The 16,587-nt window shown below is 32.1% G+C and overlaps 1 protein-coding gene across 7 annotated transcripts in view; it reads left to right on the forward strand.

Annotated features, from left to right (window-relative positions):
• The window catches only part of LOC106691134 (zinc finger protein 345), a 46,152-nt gene that overhangs the window by 22,231 nt on the left and 7,334 nt on the right, over window positions 1-16,587 (forward strand). For 2 of the 7 annotated variants that reach the window (XM_067048825.1, XM_067048826.1), the window contains exons 3-7: window positions 7,979-8,026; window positions 10,386-10,454; window positions 11,142-11,213; window positions 12,271-12,426; window positions 15,013-15,384. In XM_067048825.1, the coding sequence (XP_066904926.1) occupies window positions 7,979-8,026; window positions 10,386-10,454; window positions 11,142-11,213; window positions 12,271-12,426; window positions 15,013-15,384 (717 nt within the window). The remainder of the gene's footprint in view (window positions 1-7,978; window positions 8,027-10,385; window positions 10,455-11,141; window positions 11,214-12,270; window positions 12,427-15,012; window positions 15,385-16,587) is intronic. The other 5 variants (XM_067048828.1, XM_067048827.1, XM_067048829.1 and 2 more) reach the window with 5 other exon arrangements.

Here is a 16,587-nt window from a genome sequence, read left to right on the forward strand (position 1 = left end):
TATTGTTTTCAGAAAAAACAATATTCGGTGTCAAATGTTGCACAAATGACGTGCGTAATTTTTAATTGGTATTTTTGTTGTATTAAATAACTCAAATGTTTCTTTTTTTTATTAGAATCTTTAAATCCCATATAGGAGCTACTAGAACTCAAAGAATTTTTAATTTCTACGACTTCATAAGTCACAAATGTGCGATCAAAAATTTTTGGAAATTTTTTTTTTTCATTTTTTGGGAGTTCTGTTGGCCCCCCCAAGAGTTCTAAAAATTATGCTTATTAAATAAATCCGTAATGTTGCATGCAAAAAAGATAAATGGCTGCGAAGTTGCACAAAAATCTTGCGTAATGTTTAATTGGTATTTATTTCTATTAAACAACATAAATAATTCTTTTTTTTTATCAGGAACTTTGAATTGTATGTAGAAACTACTAGAACTCTAAGAATTTTAAATTTATACGATTTCGCTGGTGGAAAATTCGCGATCAAAAATTTTTGGAATTTTTTTTCGTTTTTTGGGAGTTCTGTTGGCCCCCCCCCCCCCAAGAGTTCTAAAAATTATCCTTATTAAATAAATCCCTAATGTTGCCAGGAAAATACGGTGTTAAAGTTTCACAAAAGACTTATTTTACGCGCGGGCATTTGACCGGTATTATTGATGTTTTAAACATCAGAACTATTCCTATAAATAATCGATAACTCTAGAACTCTTATGGATACTACTAGAACAAAAAAAAAAATCGAAATTTTTCAAGGATGGGGGGCCAACTTCACAGAGGTTCACCAGGACATAATCTACCCACAGCGGGGCCTCATCAATCACTCTTGGTGATATAAAAACTTTTTTTTTGCTCTTGTTCAACCTTTATTTAATTTTTGTAATAGTTTTAAGTTTGCTTTGTTCTTTTTTTTCTAGTTTGTATATTTTCTATATTTTGTTTTTTTTTATTATGTTCACTTATTTAAAATACAATAATAACAAAATTCGGCAGTTCATTTCTTTTCTTTTCACAGTTGTGCTAGTAAAGATTCCTTTTGAACCCCTACCCGCCATAACAGTATCAAACCTCTAATTAAAGCTAGAGAACCAGAAAACAATTTTTTTTTAAATATTCAGGGTGTAGAAGTGGACCGAAACATAATTGATATGAGAAATTTATCATTTTCTATTTTATAGAAATACAATAGAAAATGATTGATAGAATTATTGTATTTCCAGTGATCAGAAACTAAATAAAATGCAGAAAATTAAATAAATTTTTTATTTATTGATAAACAATAAATGAAAAAAAATTATATATAAATAATTAAAATCTCTATATGTATATAAACAGGAAGATAAATAAAATGATCATAATCAAACTTTGTATATGAAGAAGTAAGAATAAAATAAAATAATTAAAATTTTGAAGTAATATAACTGTTTGAGAAAGGTGTCCCCTCACATTTGAATAGATATTCATGATCCTATCTAGTGGCAAAGATAAGAAGTAGGAGGCTTGGTAGCCATCTTGGTCTCTACAACAAGGTTAGGATAGTTGTTTGTAGCCATATTGAACTGTACAGGGGCTGAAAGAGCTGGCACATTTTAAGAAAGCCATTTTCTATAAACAGACATGAGTGAGTAGAACTTCACCACACTCAGGTAAGAGAGGTGGCAAGATGAGAAGAAAAGAGCAGGAGAGAAACCTATCTGCCATCGGTACATCCAAACCAAGCAACTTATAATCCCTACCATAATTCCTTGTAAACATAGAAAGAGGCTAAATTAATGCAAATTCTAATAATTATATTGTAACCCCTTTTGGGCAAAACAAATACAATCAAATGTTTCATAAAGATTAAAAGAATAGAGGTTTTGTTCATTATAATTATAATTTATTTCAAATACAGTCCACTCCATTGATACCAGCAATTTACAAGTAATGCGGGTAATATTCCCAAACTATCAAACCCAGGGAATACTTGGATTATACAATAACAATAACACTACTTAAATAAAAGTACTCTAATCACGTTTACATTATGATGTACAATATTTAAACTCTCTACGTGAGGATCCCCGAGCCCTCTCTATTCCCCACGAAAGGGATAGAGCAGAGCACTTTGAGAATCTAGCGCATCCCTCTCACTGCGTCATCGTTATTGAGCCAGTGGAGGCTGAGTAAGTGTGGTAAAGCAGCAAACACTCTACATGAACGGAGCATCTGGCCATTGCCAGAATTCAAATCATCTATTTGAAATTACAATAAATCTATTGGCCACTGCCCTTTCCATCTTGAGGAGAAAGGGATTGGTGAGGATAAGTATTCTTCAGTTGTTTCGGTTCAAGACCAAATAATGGTTAGCCCATGCGCTGACTCAATAAAATGCAGAAAATAGAGTAAATGAGTGAATTATATTTAGTAATTACGGATTGCACCTTCCGTGCACCATGGTCTATGAAAACTTTGTCTAATTTGGTTCATAAGATGGAAAATAAGGTAAGGTGTTGGGATAATTAGGTGAAAAGAGGATAACTGAACCTAATTTAGACTTTGTATAAATCCTTAAGATTGAGATTCTTCATTCAGTGTCGAGCATTAAGTTAAGTTGAAGAAACAGATGGACACAATAACTGCATAATAATTTAGCCTTGTTGACTGTATAAGAAGCTTAATTAAAAAGAATTGAATTTATGACAGGATTTTAGAAGGTAATCAAAAGAATACATTTCTAGTTATAATGGGTTAATGTATTTTAAGATTTACTTGGTTCTATGGAAATTGTAGCTATTGATGGTGATGAAGGTTGAAGAAGTAAAAGACATTGAAAGTGGTGAAATTACTACCTTGATTCCTTCTCCTTCGCAGCCCTCTCTGTTGCCTGGGAACCATTTCCTAAATGCTCTACTCAGACATGATGAAAATGATTTTCAATGAGAAGAAAGAAAATTATTTTCCTAGAGAAAATGGCTCTCTCTTGCCCTTAGACTCTTTTCTCCACACAGGGCACTAGAGGAGGTAAGGTTTTACTACTGGCCAGAAGAGGCACTGGTTGTGCTTAATGATTGAGCAGATGCTTTGATTAAATTACAGGTAACACTTGTTGATTTGTTGAATTAGTTTGTTACCAGCAGAAATGCCCTTAAGAGTAGGAGAGGTGTGCCAACCAAGAGGGGGTGCCATCTTCCCCAATTATTTGAAAGTCGGGTGATTTAAGAACCTACTTCAAACCACAGTTCCACAAAATTGTGATAAATCATTATTATTCAAAGAGGTTATTATTACACAATTTCCGAATAAGCTCTATTAGGGAGGTCAGTTTCCAAAACTGTTAAGGTAAAGGCAAATTTGCAGGGAATACTAATAGTAAAAATATTATTCTCCAAATTGTTAGAAATGAAATATCTTAAGTTCGCTATGAAGGAAATAAACGGTGTAATACCATGGTGTAACTGCTTGATAGTTACACTCATGACAGCATTTACTGCCATAACAGTCTAATGTAGCGACAGTATTAACGAACTGTGTCTGACGTGATTTGACGTTGATAACAGAAGTAATGTCAGTGGACTAACAGTTGCGTTAAATGCCACGTTTGAGTGTGCGCATGCACTAGCTAGCAATTGAATGTATTTTATATCGTGTCCCATAATAGACTGTATTTTTCAGTAAACTTGAATAAAAACAGTGTCAGTGTATTAATAAGTAATACTGCTCACATGAGAGCTAAAATATAGGTAAGTCATCACTTATTTATAAACTTTTAAGTGAACAGAGTATGCATTCCTTAATACTTACGGCAGCTGTACTCATATTAGAGATAAGAGCTACAGCCTTTAATCAGTCGCCTTCTGGCCCCCTTGAAGGAGAATTGTGCCGCTCAGTCCTTTATTACGTATATTATACTATTTTTAACCTCTTTTCTTACAACTCTCTATTCTCATCTTGACTCACCACTAAGAAATTTACACTAAGTTATTTTCATACGGTAAGGTCCAGTAAAAAAAGTCCAAAAGATCTCGAAACCTGGGAAATACACCCAGAAACTCTCCAGCTAAACGAAGACCACGAAAATCACTGAGAAATACACCGCCTGTGACACCAGGTGAATTGGACTCCCAAACTGGCACTTCTAATCCAAGCCCAACTAAGGAATCACGACTAATCATTACGGGTTAATAAATTTACCAATAGATAACATGGAAGCAAATCATGTTGAACGCTGGGGGTGGTTAACACAAAAAATGTTTTTACTGTTTTATTAGTTACGGCTAAATAACATAAAACGTTCTTCCTGTAGTAAGAACTAACAACACAACTTGATGTCAACCTACCAACTACCGTTATAAAACTGTTGCAAGCCGGCACAATATTCATAATTGGCCATTATCCATCGATCCCTTTCAGACTACTTAGTCCTTCTAGGAGATCTTAATGCAAAACACCCACAATGGGGCGCCAGAACAACCAATTTCCTTGGAAGAATACTCCTGTCTGCAAACAAAGGGAGGGTAGAGAAATATGTCTTCGACATATCCTCCGCCTTCGATAGTATTGTACTTCAGCGATTGCAAGAGCTCAACAACCCCAGTAACTTATACTCCCTGGTAGGTGGTTACCTTAGTAATAGAAGTGTCAGGATTAGGGGTAACTACTATGAGGTGAAGGGAAAATTTGAAAGAGGATGCCCACAGGGTTCGGTCCTAGGTCCTTGCCAAGGCCTATATCGGCAACCTGGCAGTAATCGTGGCCGAGAACAGCAGAGCCAGATTGAAGATGGAAGCAGACAGGTGTACCGATCTCATAGGAGAATGGTGTGAGAGGAGGGAATTAAGTATGGCCGCAGCTAAGACTCAGGCTATACTTTTAAGAGGCTCCACTGATAGGGCTCTTCCTATTTTCTTGGACATCCAAGGACAGATGCTAATCATCAGTCTAAACTGGACGAGGAAGTGTCGTATCTCGGGGTGAGGATAAGAAGATGATTTGATGCCTCTCCTCACCTGATATATTTAAGGGAAAGGGTGACCCTATCACTCAATGGATTGAGCAGGATAGGGGTGCGTTCTGGGGAATCAGGTACTCTGCTACGATGACCATTTATAAAGACATGTTCCTGGGTATTCAGAAATAAGCATTCCCTGCGTGGAGCACGAGGCGGTGCAGGTGCTGGCCGGAGCGATGCCCATGGACCTCATTCTCAAGGAGGATTTTGTCAAGTGCGAAGTAAAGAGGCAGGGGTTGGTAGCGGAGGGACTCTGAGAGAGGATTGGCGAGACCCCGAACCTATGGAAGAAGATGCTACGATAGATAAGAGGATTCCATTGAACAATGGGATGGACGGTGGCAGGCGAGCCAAAAAGGCGCTACTTTGAGGAAGTTCTTCCCAACCGTCCTTTCAAGACTGAGAGCGGGGTGGGTCCTCCTGGATTATTGAGTCTCGCAGATTCTAACAGGACATGGTGGGTTCTGGGAAAAGCTGCAAAGTTTTGGTAAGAACATTGACCCCCGGTGCCCTATGTGTGGAGTCCCTGAAAATGCAAAGCATATAGTATTGGATTGCACCACCATGGAAGGACACCGTGCCAGATTGTTGAGTAAAACCGAGATATTCGCCCTCGCCTAGTCAGACTTCCCTCGTCTGATGGAGGAGATGAATTATCGCTTACTCAGAGAATTCATCTACGGGTGGAAGGGGGTCGTTGGCCCGATGCACTTTACGTTAGGAAGGGCTTGACCACCCGGAATCGGCGAGCCACCAAGACAAGAAGGTGTAGAAGCAAAATGAGACCAGAAGGGCTGGACCAGACGGCGTGCTGGAGGATGCACCCGGACGGATGCAGGTGGATAAGGTGTAGTCCCATCTAAAAGGCGCTCACCCGAGCGCTAGGCTGCAATAAATAATAGAGACAATTATTGGTGGCAGTGGTATGCGCAATTCTAGCGCACAACCCCCAGGAATGAGGGATAACAAAAATAAAATAAAAAGACTCCCATGGTAGTGTAACTAGTTATTATTACAAGTGTTCTTTTTCAAATAAATATTTTGTATTCTAAATTATTAAATGTTGTTGTTGATTAGGTTGTACCAGTATTCAATATCCTTCATTAAAAAAAATTATATTAAATAAATTATTAAGCATATTTTGCACCAAAAATAAGTGTGAGAATTATTATCTAATACACTGTAATTCGTTTGATCGACTCATTAATGAACAAGACGTTCTTAATAGTTGAAGGTTCCAGTTGATGGAAGGTGACACCTGTGTTGTAAGTTGGATTTTAACTTTTTGATAATATTATTATATTTATAGCATAGAGGATTCTTTTCAGTTTTATTATTAATACGTTTTAATATTCTTTGTGGTAGTACTCCTGTCTTTGGGTATCCTATAATCTCATCCTAAATGTATCCTCAAAACATTACTGATATAATTGAACATTAAGTTCATTATCAATTGGCATTCGATCCTATAACACTTTGCTTATTGCTATTAAGTATAGCAATTTTTAAAGAAATTTTAACAATTTCTAGAAAAGTCAAAATCCTAATTGTACATATTTACAATCCATTGTATTGTAAGTACAGTTCATATTTTATTTATTTTTCAGGAACAAATAATTCTGGGTGATTTCTATACCAACAGAAATGGCTGATGAAACCTACTATTCATGTAAGCTTATCTTAATATTATTGTTAAATGTTCCAAATTTTTATAGGGTCCTCATGATTTCTACTGTTTCTTGAAGTTGTAATAGGGATTTCACTGCGGAATATTATTTATTCTCTTTGATTTATTCTTTTGTAGTTTTATTTCCCAATGCACAGTAAAGAGAAGTAATGTGATCATACAAAGTGTTGAATCCAATTATTGTCAGAAATAAACATTTAAAGGTCCCCCAAATGCTAATAACCAAATCTTTTACAAAATCTAGTATATTTGTGTTTCTGTGAACTGTTTAGCTTAAAACGGAAAAGTTGTAAGTTACTTACTATGTATATTTAATAGTGTTATACGCTTGTGATGTTACTGTTACTTTTTTATATTATCTGCCTACCGAAAGTGCCACTTTACATAATTGATTTCTCTAATTTTCGATGTCCTTAAAAACGGCTGTAATGGTTTTTATTAATCACCTCATTTTAAAATTAAACAAGCCAGTTTTCAGATTATTTAAGTAGTCCGACAGTATCATTTTTAATAATTTTAATATTGATTCTATTACAATTTAGCATTGAATAAATGGTTAAAAGTAAAATATAAATTTTATTAATCTTTTATTTTTATGTTTCTTCCATACTTTTTCTTAAGGAAAAGGTTAAAATTTTGGAAAAAGACATATTATTGAAAGTACTTATTTGAAAGCTGTTAAAATAGGAGTTGGTATACATGTCAACTAAAGTATTCATTTGAAAAATCAGTTAATGAAAGTATTGCCACTGTGAATAATATAGAAATATCTGTTCTGAAACGAATGAGGATTGATTACAACTCGAAGTAGGTTCTTAAGTGAAGGCTGAATGATGTCACACTGCTCCAGATTATTATTATTTTGTTTTATGACTTAACTCACATGCACTAAAACTGTTTAGATTATGTACACTCAAATAAATCAGATGCTGTTGCCAGTCCTTTATGAGATGTCTGGTCCTGGTTTAATTTTAAATCAAAGCCCAGTTTTGTTATTTAATTAAAATTAAAAAATGTTCTGTAACATATTGAATGTAGACTAGAGATCCTTATGGAGTTACACATTTCTCATTATCTGCCTTCAATATTCTTTTATGAAAGTTTGTAACAATGAATAAGATTGGAAGTAATGATTACATTAGGTCTTAGTTTAGTTAGAACAATCAGAAATTTTTGTTTTCCATTTAATTTATCCATACTGTTTATAATTTTACAATGTTTTGCTAATAATTATATTATGGAATAAAATCATAAATGAACCTTAGTCAAAATTTTTAATTAATTAGTTATTTGAACTTGTTGTAGTATCAACAATTGTTATCAAAGAAGAGGAGGGACTGGAAATGGATTACGGTGAGGAAAATATTAACTTGATATAATCTTTGTTGTAAATTATACAATGAAAATTCAATTCTAATAACAAAGTGGACACTTTTATTTTTATTAGTTAAAATTGAATCAAGTCTTATATTTTAAGATATTTCCTTTTCTTGGCCTTTTTACCTCAATCAGGTAGGTGAAGTGGAAAGGGAAAAGAAGGAAATACATGGAAAATACATCCCTTTTCTCAATGAAAAATTCTGCATGTCCTTCGGAGAGAGAGTTCACCAGGAGTGGTCTCTGGTTTAGATCTTTTAAAAAAACATTACCAAATAAAACAAGGAGATTTATAGAAGACCTAGGTGTTAGCATCGATGATATAGCGATCTTGGTGAAAAATATTACTTTGTACTCCCTCAAGTTCATACGTCATCATCCTCATGGGAATTAGCTCTGAAATTATCCATTATTTTTTTTTTTTTACCTTTTGAACCTGTTAATTTATTTTTTAACTTATTTATTCATTTAATTATTTCTTTTAACTATTTTGTTTTAGTTTTTTAAGTCTATATTGTAGTATTCTAAATTTATTTAAAATAAATAAATGGGAATTTTCAGTTTTTATTTATTCTCTGATCTAAAGTATAGCTTTCATTATAAATGACAAGGTTAAATGAAAAGATTCAATATTAACAAGATATGAGAATTTTATTTCAAATTATATATAATATTATTGACTTTTATCTAAGAATGGGTTTCCCTCAACACATTAACACTTAACTAAATTAACAGCTACTTTTACAAATATAATTAAATCCTAAGTAGAGCAAAAAGACCAATTATATATGCTTCTTTGATGGCTGATGGTTCACGATGTCTTCTTTCTAAAGGCGCTACCACTGACAGTACACAAAGGCTTTGTCCTATTCTAACTTCCAGGTTATGTCCAATTCACCGGCGATCCAAACAAAAAGTATCTTTCTTCCATCAATTATATACTCTTCTTGGATGACTGCAGACTCTTGATGTCTTCTTTTGAATGATGTCCATCACCATGCGTCCGGGAGCTGTCATCTCCTTGCCCCTAAAAAACTAGTGTCCAGTCTTCTTTGTTCCTTTCCCTTGCTTAGATGTTCGATCTAAACATTGATTACAGCACAACCGCTATGCTGTGTATGGTAGCAACCCAATGTATTTGAACAGGATGACTAAAATAAGCATTTCCCTTACGAACTGCTTTATCCAGGCAAAGGTGAGCTGTATTATATTTTACTAAATTATGAGCGGGATCGCACCTACACAAAGCAGGCCATTCTAAATTTAATCGTTATGACTTATTTAATCTTTCATCATGTTCATCTACTAATGAGCTTCACTTTTGGGTTTCTGGGCCTTCTTTGTTAGTTTTGATGATGTTAAAGTTTGTATCAATTTTTTCCTATAGTGTAATATTTCCTGGTTTTCTGTAGAAAAAAAAGTTATTAATTTATGTTTTAGCTGCCTGTTTAATTTTAAACATCCTCATCTCTGATTCAAAGAAAGCTACAGCTTGATTCCATTAACTTTGTCCATCAGTCCCTCTCTCTTGAATTTACTTGTTCTATTCGTATTTCAGTATAGGATGAATTAGCAATATAGATAACTTTTAAAGTAAAAGATAAAATTTAGTAATGAGAATATTAACATAATTAATATTAACTTTAGATTTCATTTTTCTTTACGTGTGTTATTTACAAAGTAATAATAACTTGTAGTCAGATGTGTTTTTTCAATATTTTAAATAAACCTTTATTTTAGTGTAACTGAAATTTGTTAAAGATTGATGAAGCCAAATGAAATAATAAATAGATGGATCAAATAAAACTATGACAATATCTTGTATCAATCTATAGAGATATCTATATGAATAGAAGAATCACAGCAATGTGTCAAATTCCTCTTGGCAACACCAATTTTTATTTTATATGTAAATTTTTTCTCAAATTCATTTGATATTTTGAAAGTTAGTGTATAAAGCCCTTTCTTGTTAGTATATTGTGGAATTAGAATAAATTATTTAATCATTTTAAATATAAACTTGAAATAGATAAAAGTTGCAGAGCTAAGGGACACTCCCAGTATGTTGGTCATTTTTTGCCATCAGCCAGCAGGCTCAGCTAGTAGCCAGCTACGAGAGGCTGCTTTAACCTGTGGGGATCACATCTGAGCGGACTATAAAAAAATTAAAACAGGTGCTACATAGAAAAGAATATTTAAGATATTCTTTTGAGGAAAGACATGTTCTTTTATTTAGCTATTCGGTCGCCATAAAGATATTTGATATTCCGTTTGCTATACTGATAAAATGTATTATACTCCCTGTTCCTGGTTATAAATATTATTTTCATATCAGCAGGTGGACTTGCGCATGTAAAACAAGAAATGTTCGTGAAAGAAGAAGAACTACTCATTCCAGATGAAGGTAAGGCGTTTTGAGTTTGTTAAAAGAAAAAAATTCAAAAGAGACTGATTCTATTCTGATACTTTATTTCCTCTAGTTACTTTAAGCACTGTTGCCATTTCACTGTTTCACACCTCTCCACATCCGTCATTGTTGGGAGGGACTCTTAGAGTAGTATTTTCTCTTGTTGGTTCCTCATTTAGTTCGACCATTATATTTTATTTACTTTTTCTTTATAATTGACCTTTGTTATCATATTTTTTTTTCATATGTTAAATTATTTTTTCTTTTTATCTTGCTTTCTGTCTTGTCTTCAAAAATTGGGATCCAAAAGAAATGGGTTGTATATTTATTTAATATGTGTGTTAAGTAATATAGAAGAGCAAAGCATTAAAATTTTGTTTTCTCCCTCTTAAATGAGTTTGGATGGGCTTATTAAATGTTTTATATGTGTAAGGAGATGGTTCCTGGTCCTTGTTGTAAATATTATTTTAACCCATTAATTCTTGATCTTTCATCCTTAACAATCCCTGATAATCCTCTGAGGCGTCTGAAAAGAAGATGGCCACGAGACCTTCTAGTTTAAATTAATGATTGAAGTACCACCAATGGGTAAATACTACATATTTACCTATTGTATTATTTTGTACAGTTGTAAATTACAATAAATAAATAATTAAAAAAAAAAATATATTATTTTCTTATCAGCAGGTGGACTGACTCATGTTAAACAAGAAGCATTTGTTGAGCAAGAAGAAGAAATGCTTGTTCCAGATGAAGGTGAGAAACATTTATCTTATTAACTGTAGAGTAGGCACTATACAAGCGTATAAAGAACCTTGTAATATATTGTGGTGTTACTTTTTATGAAAGGATTATTTAATTTAATAATAGTATTTTAATTCCAATATGAATGAATTTAATTATAATATGATATCAATATATTGTAATGACATTTTATGTCTCTTAACCAATAAATTCAAAAAGTTTTTACTGTTACAATGAACAGAACAGAGACTTTGGAAATTGAATTATTAATAATGAATATTAAGAAAATTTTAATTATTATTAATAGTATTGAGAAAACATTCTTATTTTGATTATTAAAGTTATAGTTTATTTGTTAAGTCTAAATCAAGAAATATTTATGAATTATAAATAATTCTTGGAGCAGAGTAGCCCACATACACAATATACAGTCCAATCATTCCATTCCATACAGTCCACTCATTCCATTTCATGCAGTCCACTCATTCCATTTCTTAGAGTCCTCTCATTCCATTTCATACAGTCTCTTCATTTATTTTAACCAACCCAGTCCTATTGCACTTCTGTGGGCAATATTTAGATTGTAAATAAATCACCGAAATTATAAAACAGAACTAGTGAAGAAGTTAAATTGGCAATGTACTTGGAAGAAGTTTTAAAATATTGTAACTATTCCTTAATAAATTGATTAGATTTTTATTATATAGTTGTTGCATCATTATGAATAACATTGTCAGGTTTGTGGTAGAAGTGGTCAAGTGCTATTTTTGCTACTCGGATCAATTTTACCTTTAAACTGACAACCTCATTTGCATTATTCTATAGTAATACTTAGTTTAGTAAGTAGATCGTTTGCTAAGACAGACTTAACAGGACCAGTTAGTCTATGCTAATTAATTGAACATGAAACAGTCGTTTAAATTTTTTAATGTTTTCTTATCTTAACATTATCCGTGTCTACTGAAATTTATGTGGCACTAATTACATAACAGTCCCTAAGCTCACAGTAAAACAAACACATGATCAATCACTACGTAATACTTATGGAATATGATTTATTAATTTATAGATTCAAGAGCTGTTCCCTCATTTCTGCAGTCAGATGATTTAAATCCTCCAGATATGGATTTTGTGATGGATAAGCAAGATTTCGAATCCTATGACCCATCTTTGGGTGATGACGTTCTGGGCGGTAGAAATAAAATGGAGAAAAAAAAGATAAAAGGTAATTTTGTTTATGTTTGAAATTAAAATGTAATGATATAGTATGTAACTGGGTCCATGCACATCATGTGTGAATCCTTATGTCTTAAAATATTAAAATTTTAATTCATCCATAACTTTATAACGGACTATTATAGATTAACCATCTTGTTATCTTTGCATCATGCCTATGCGATAATACATTGTTATTAATAATAAATTTGGTGTTATTATTACTGGCTGATGAGAAGATTTTGCTGAATATATCCATGGAGAATAGGGATACATAGAGTGGTCGCTGTAAGGGTGGGGCTATGTTATTCTTACCTCACTCCATGAGCGCCCAATCTTCTCTCAGCTCTACCATCTTCTGTAATGTTATGTTAATTTGTTTTGTCGTATGACCTTCACTTTTTATAATATCCCCAAAGTCAAGCGTTTTAGAATGCAAATACAATATATTTTAGGACAATTAAAATTACTCTCTATTAAAACAAAATCACTAATACTTGTTTTAGTATTCCATTCCAATTGTTTGTCTGTTATGTTAATTTAATTTTTCTCAGCAGATTTGCACTTTAAACTCAAAAATAATAGTATTTAAAATTGATTTAGTTTATTTCACAGTTCATCACGACCATGGTCACTATTTATCTTTTGATTCAATAAAAACAGTTCACTGAAATTCTTCACTTGTGAAATTCCTTTAGTTGAAATTTAAAATGATTTAATAATTTTCAAAATGGCTACTACCATTGATAGTGGACATTTTACTAGAGACACACACACTATATTAAAAAAAGCAGTGCTGCCCAACTGCTTTGGGTTGCTATATATATTGCATACTAAATCTAGTTGGACAATTGCGTATTAATCTTGCATCACATAGGCATAGATATTTTAAAATATTAAAATATATAATAGTAGTACATGATTTTTTTCTTATTGTTTTAGTCCTTTCATATTTTTCTTTTCCTAATTTTCATTTTTTTTTATTGTCATCCTTTTTACTTTTTTCTGAAATCCTTTTTTTTTCTCTATTATTAACAGATACATCTAAATCTACATCTTTTTTAGTATAAGAGAATCACTTTTTTGGGTTAAAAAGTGAGACATATTTAATAAATCAGGGGTGGCCAACAAGTTAATTACAATCGACCAGTCGATCGCGAGGCCAATTTTAGTCGTTTGATCGGTCACATTGTCTGGGGTGGAATTCTGTGTACCATGGAGTTTGAAGCAATTGTTGAAGACGAAACTTTCTAGCAATAGTTTAATGCATTATGAGAATTCCTAGAATTCTGACAGCCTGACACTGTGATCTCCATACAGAACAATACATTATGACTTCTGTGTTGCACTTGTCACCGAATGCAACATGTGAACGCAAGAGTAAGACTTGACTCATTGAAGAACACTGTTTGTTAGTTAACTTGAATATTTGGTAGTGTCATACAATAGCTTCTTTTCTTTTATATTAACAATATTATTATGAATCAATATTATTTATCCTCAGTGACCACACTGAGTTTCAATTATTTTTCTGTTTAAAATACAAGTACTATTTCTTTGTTTAAATTGAATTGCTTTTCTTAGCTATCTATTTAGTTGACAAGTGAACATTCTCGAAAAAAGATCTCTAAACTTACAGGCTGTTACACTGAGATAAAAATAAGGGACAATATTACAAATATATTAGAAATAACAATAATTCTATTCACATTAAGAAGTCAGTATTATAAGCCGTAATAAGTATATTGTAACTTTAACATACTTCTTGTAAATTTGAATATATCTATATTAGATTTTTATATAGTTTTATTGCTGTCCCCAATCATAGTATGCAGTATTGTTATTATTTCTCACAATGTAACGGAGATAATTACCGTGTTCCAGGAGTTTTTGAATTTTCCAGGAAGATATTATATTCAGTATTTATTCTTTAAATTGTCATATTTTTTTTTCATTCTAGTATAGAACATGAGTATTAAACCAACAAAATCGAAAACTTATCTCTGCAATGAAGAATGGGAACTTACTTACTTCTTTTACAATATTGTTGTTTAATATTCACTGGAATGCGCCTTATACTGAAACACTGTGTATAAATATAGTATGCATTTCACACTCCTTTTTCCCCTGTAGACTACGCCTATGACAAGTCGATTGCGACACACTTTTAAGAGAAGAAGTAGATCTTATATACAGAAAAGTTGGCCACCCCTGTTATAATTTATAAAATATAGAGCGTATAAGTCCCAGCAATATGACTATCATCCGGCATGACTTCATGATATGAAGAAGAACTAGTTACTCGGTTATTAGGAAATGGGATATGTTGAACCATTTCTGTGAAAAGATTATAATAATGATTACTTTAGTGAATCAAAAAAAGAGGATACTCATCATTGATACAAAATCATATATACCGCTATAATTTATTGTACAAAATGTTTTAAAAACTGTACATTTTTACAAAAAATTTAAAGAAGTTATAAATTATGTTTTCTAAAAGTTTCCAAACATTTTAAAATAATAACTCATATTTGATTGATTTTTACTATATAGCTTTATTCAAATTTTTAATATGATAATTTATTGCTTATAGGTGCCAAGGATAGTTGTCATAGAGGTGAGAAGACCTGTCAATGTCCTCACTGTGATTATAAAGCAGTTGCATCTAAAGAAATGAAAAGTCATATAATGACATGTCACGCAGGAGAAAAGTCACTTCAATGTCCTCACTGTGATTATAAATCAATAAGATCCGATAATATGAAAAACCATATAATGGCTCGTCACACAGGTGAGAGGCCTCATCAATGTCCTCATTGTGATTATAGATCAGTACAATTTGGAGATTTGAAAAACCATATCATGAGCCGTCATACAAGTGAGAAGTCTCATCAATGTCCTCATTGTGATTATAAATCAGTAAGATCTGGAGATCTGAACAAGCATATCATGGCCCGTCACACAGGTGAGAAGTTCCATCAATACCCTCAGTGTGATTATTAATCAATAGGTTCTTGAGATATTAAAAATCATATACTGGCCCATTATGAAGGAGAAATGTCCCATCAATGTCCTCATTGTGATTATTAATCAATAGGTTCTTGAGGTATTAAAAATCATATACTGGCCAATTATGAAGGAGAAATGTCCCATCAATGTCCTCATTGTGATTATTAATCAATAGGTTCTTGAGGTATTAAAAATCATATACTGGCCAATTATGAAGGAGAAATGTCCCATCAATGTCCTCATTGTGATTATTAATAAATAGGTTCTTGAGGTATTAAAAATCATATACTGGCCCATTATGAAGGAGAAATGTCTCATCAATGTCCTCATTGTGATTATTAATCAATATGTTCTTGACATATTAAAAATCATATACTGGCCCATTATGAAGGAGAAATGTCAATGAAATATAAAATCACTGGAACTCCATTCCCTCTAAAATATGTCATCTACCAACCCTTCTATTTAACTAACTTTTACTTCAGCAATCTAATCTAATATTATATTAGTATAGATATTTTTTTTATTACATTTTTGTTTTGTTTTTTATGTAGTTAGTCAGTTAATTCTTTAATTTTTATTTTCTTCTTTGTATTTAAAATTATTTATTTACAATTTTAACAAAGTTATAATTAAGTGTGGTACACTGTTTTTTGGCCAATATATATTATTGTAAAATTAATTTTACCTTATAATTGTTTCTAAGGGACCTAGTCCCAGAATAATAAATTATTTTTTATTTCATTACTATAATGTAGTTGGTAACATTTTTCTTCGTAGGTGCAGTTTTCATGTTATACACTAAAATTAATTCCAAAAATATTTATTTTTTTTATCTACCTGAATAAAATATAATGTTCATTTGTTGCTTATCTAAGATCTCCAAATGTTCTGGAAAAAAGAAAAAAAATTCTAATTCTATTAAATGATTTTATTCTCAAAAATAATTATAAAAACCTAAAGACGGTTCAAGCAAAGTAGGTAAACTGACTTTTTTTTTGGAAGAAGTACATCATATCTGTTATTAGCATCATCTGATACCCTTAAAAAACATTGATCAAAGCAATTGATAATTTTTCTAACATTATCTATTTGGATTTTTTTTTTTTACCATTGTCCATTGTTCATATAATAATTTATAACTCTTACGCACTTCATC

Source organism: Halyomorpha halys, unplaced genomic scaffold (genome assembly GCF_000696795.3).
Source record: "Halyomorpha halys isolate HHAL.00 unplaced genomic scaffold, Hhal_1.1 Scaffold2104.1, whole genome shotgun sequence".
Classification (NCBI taxonomy): Eukaryota; Metazoa; Arthropoda; class Insecta; order Hemiptera; family Pentatomidae; genus Halyomorpha; species Halyomorpha halys.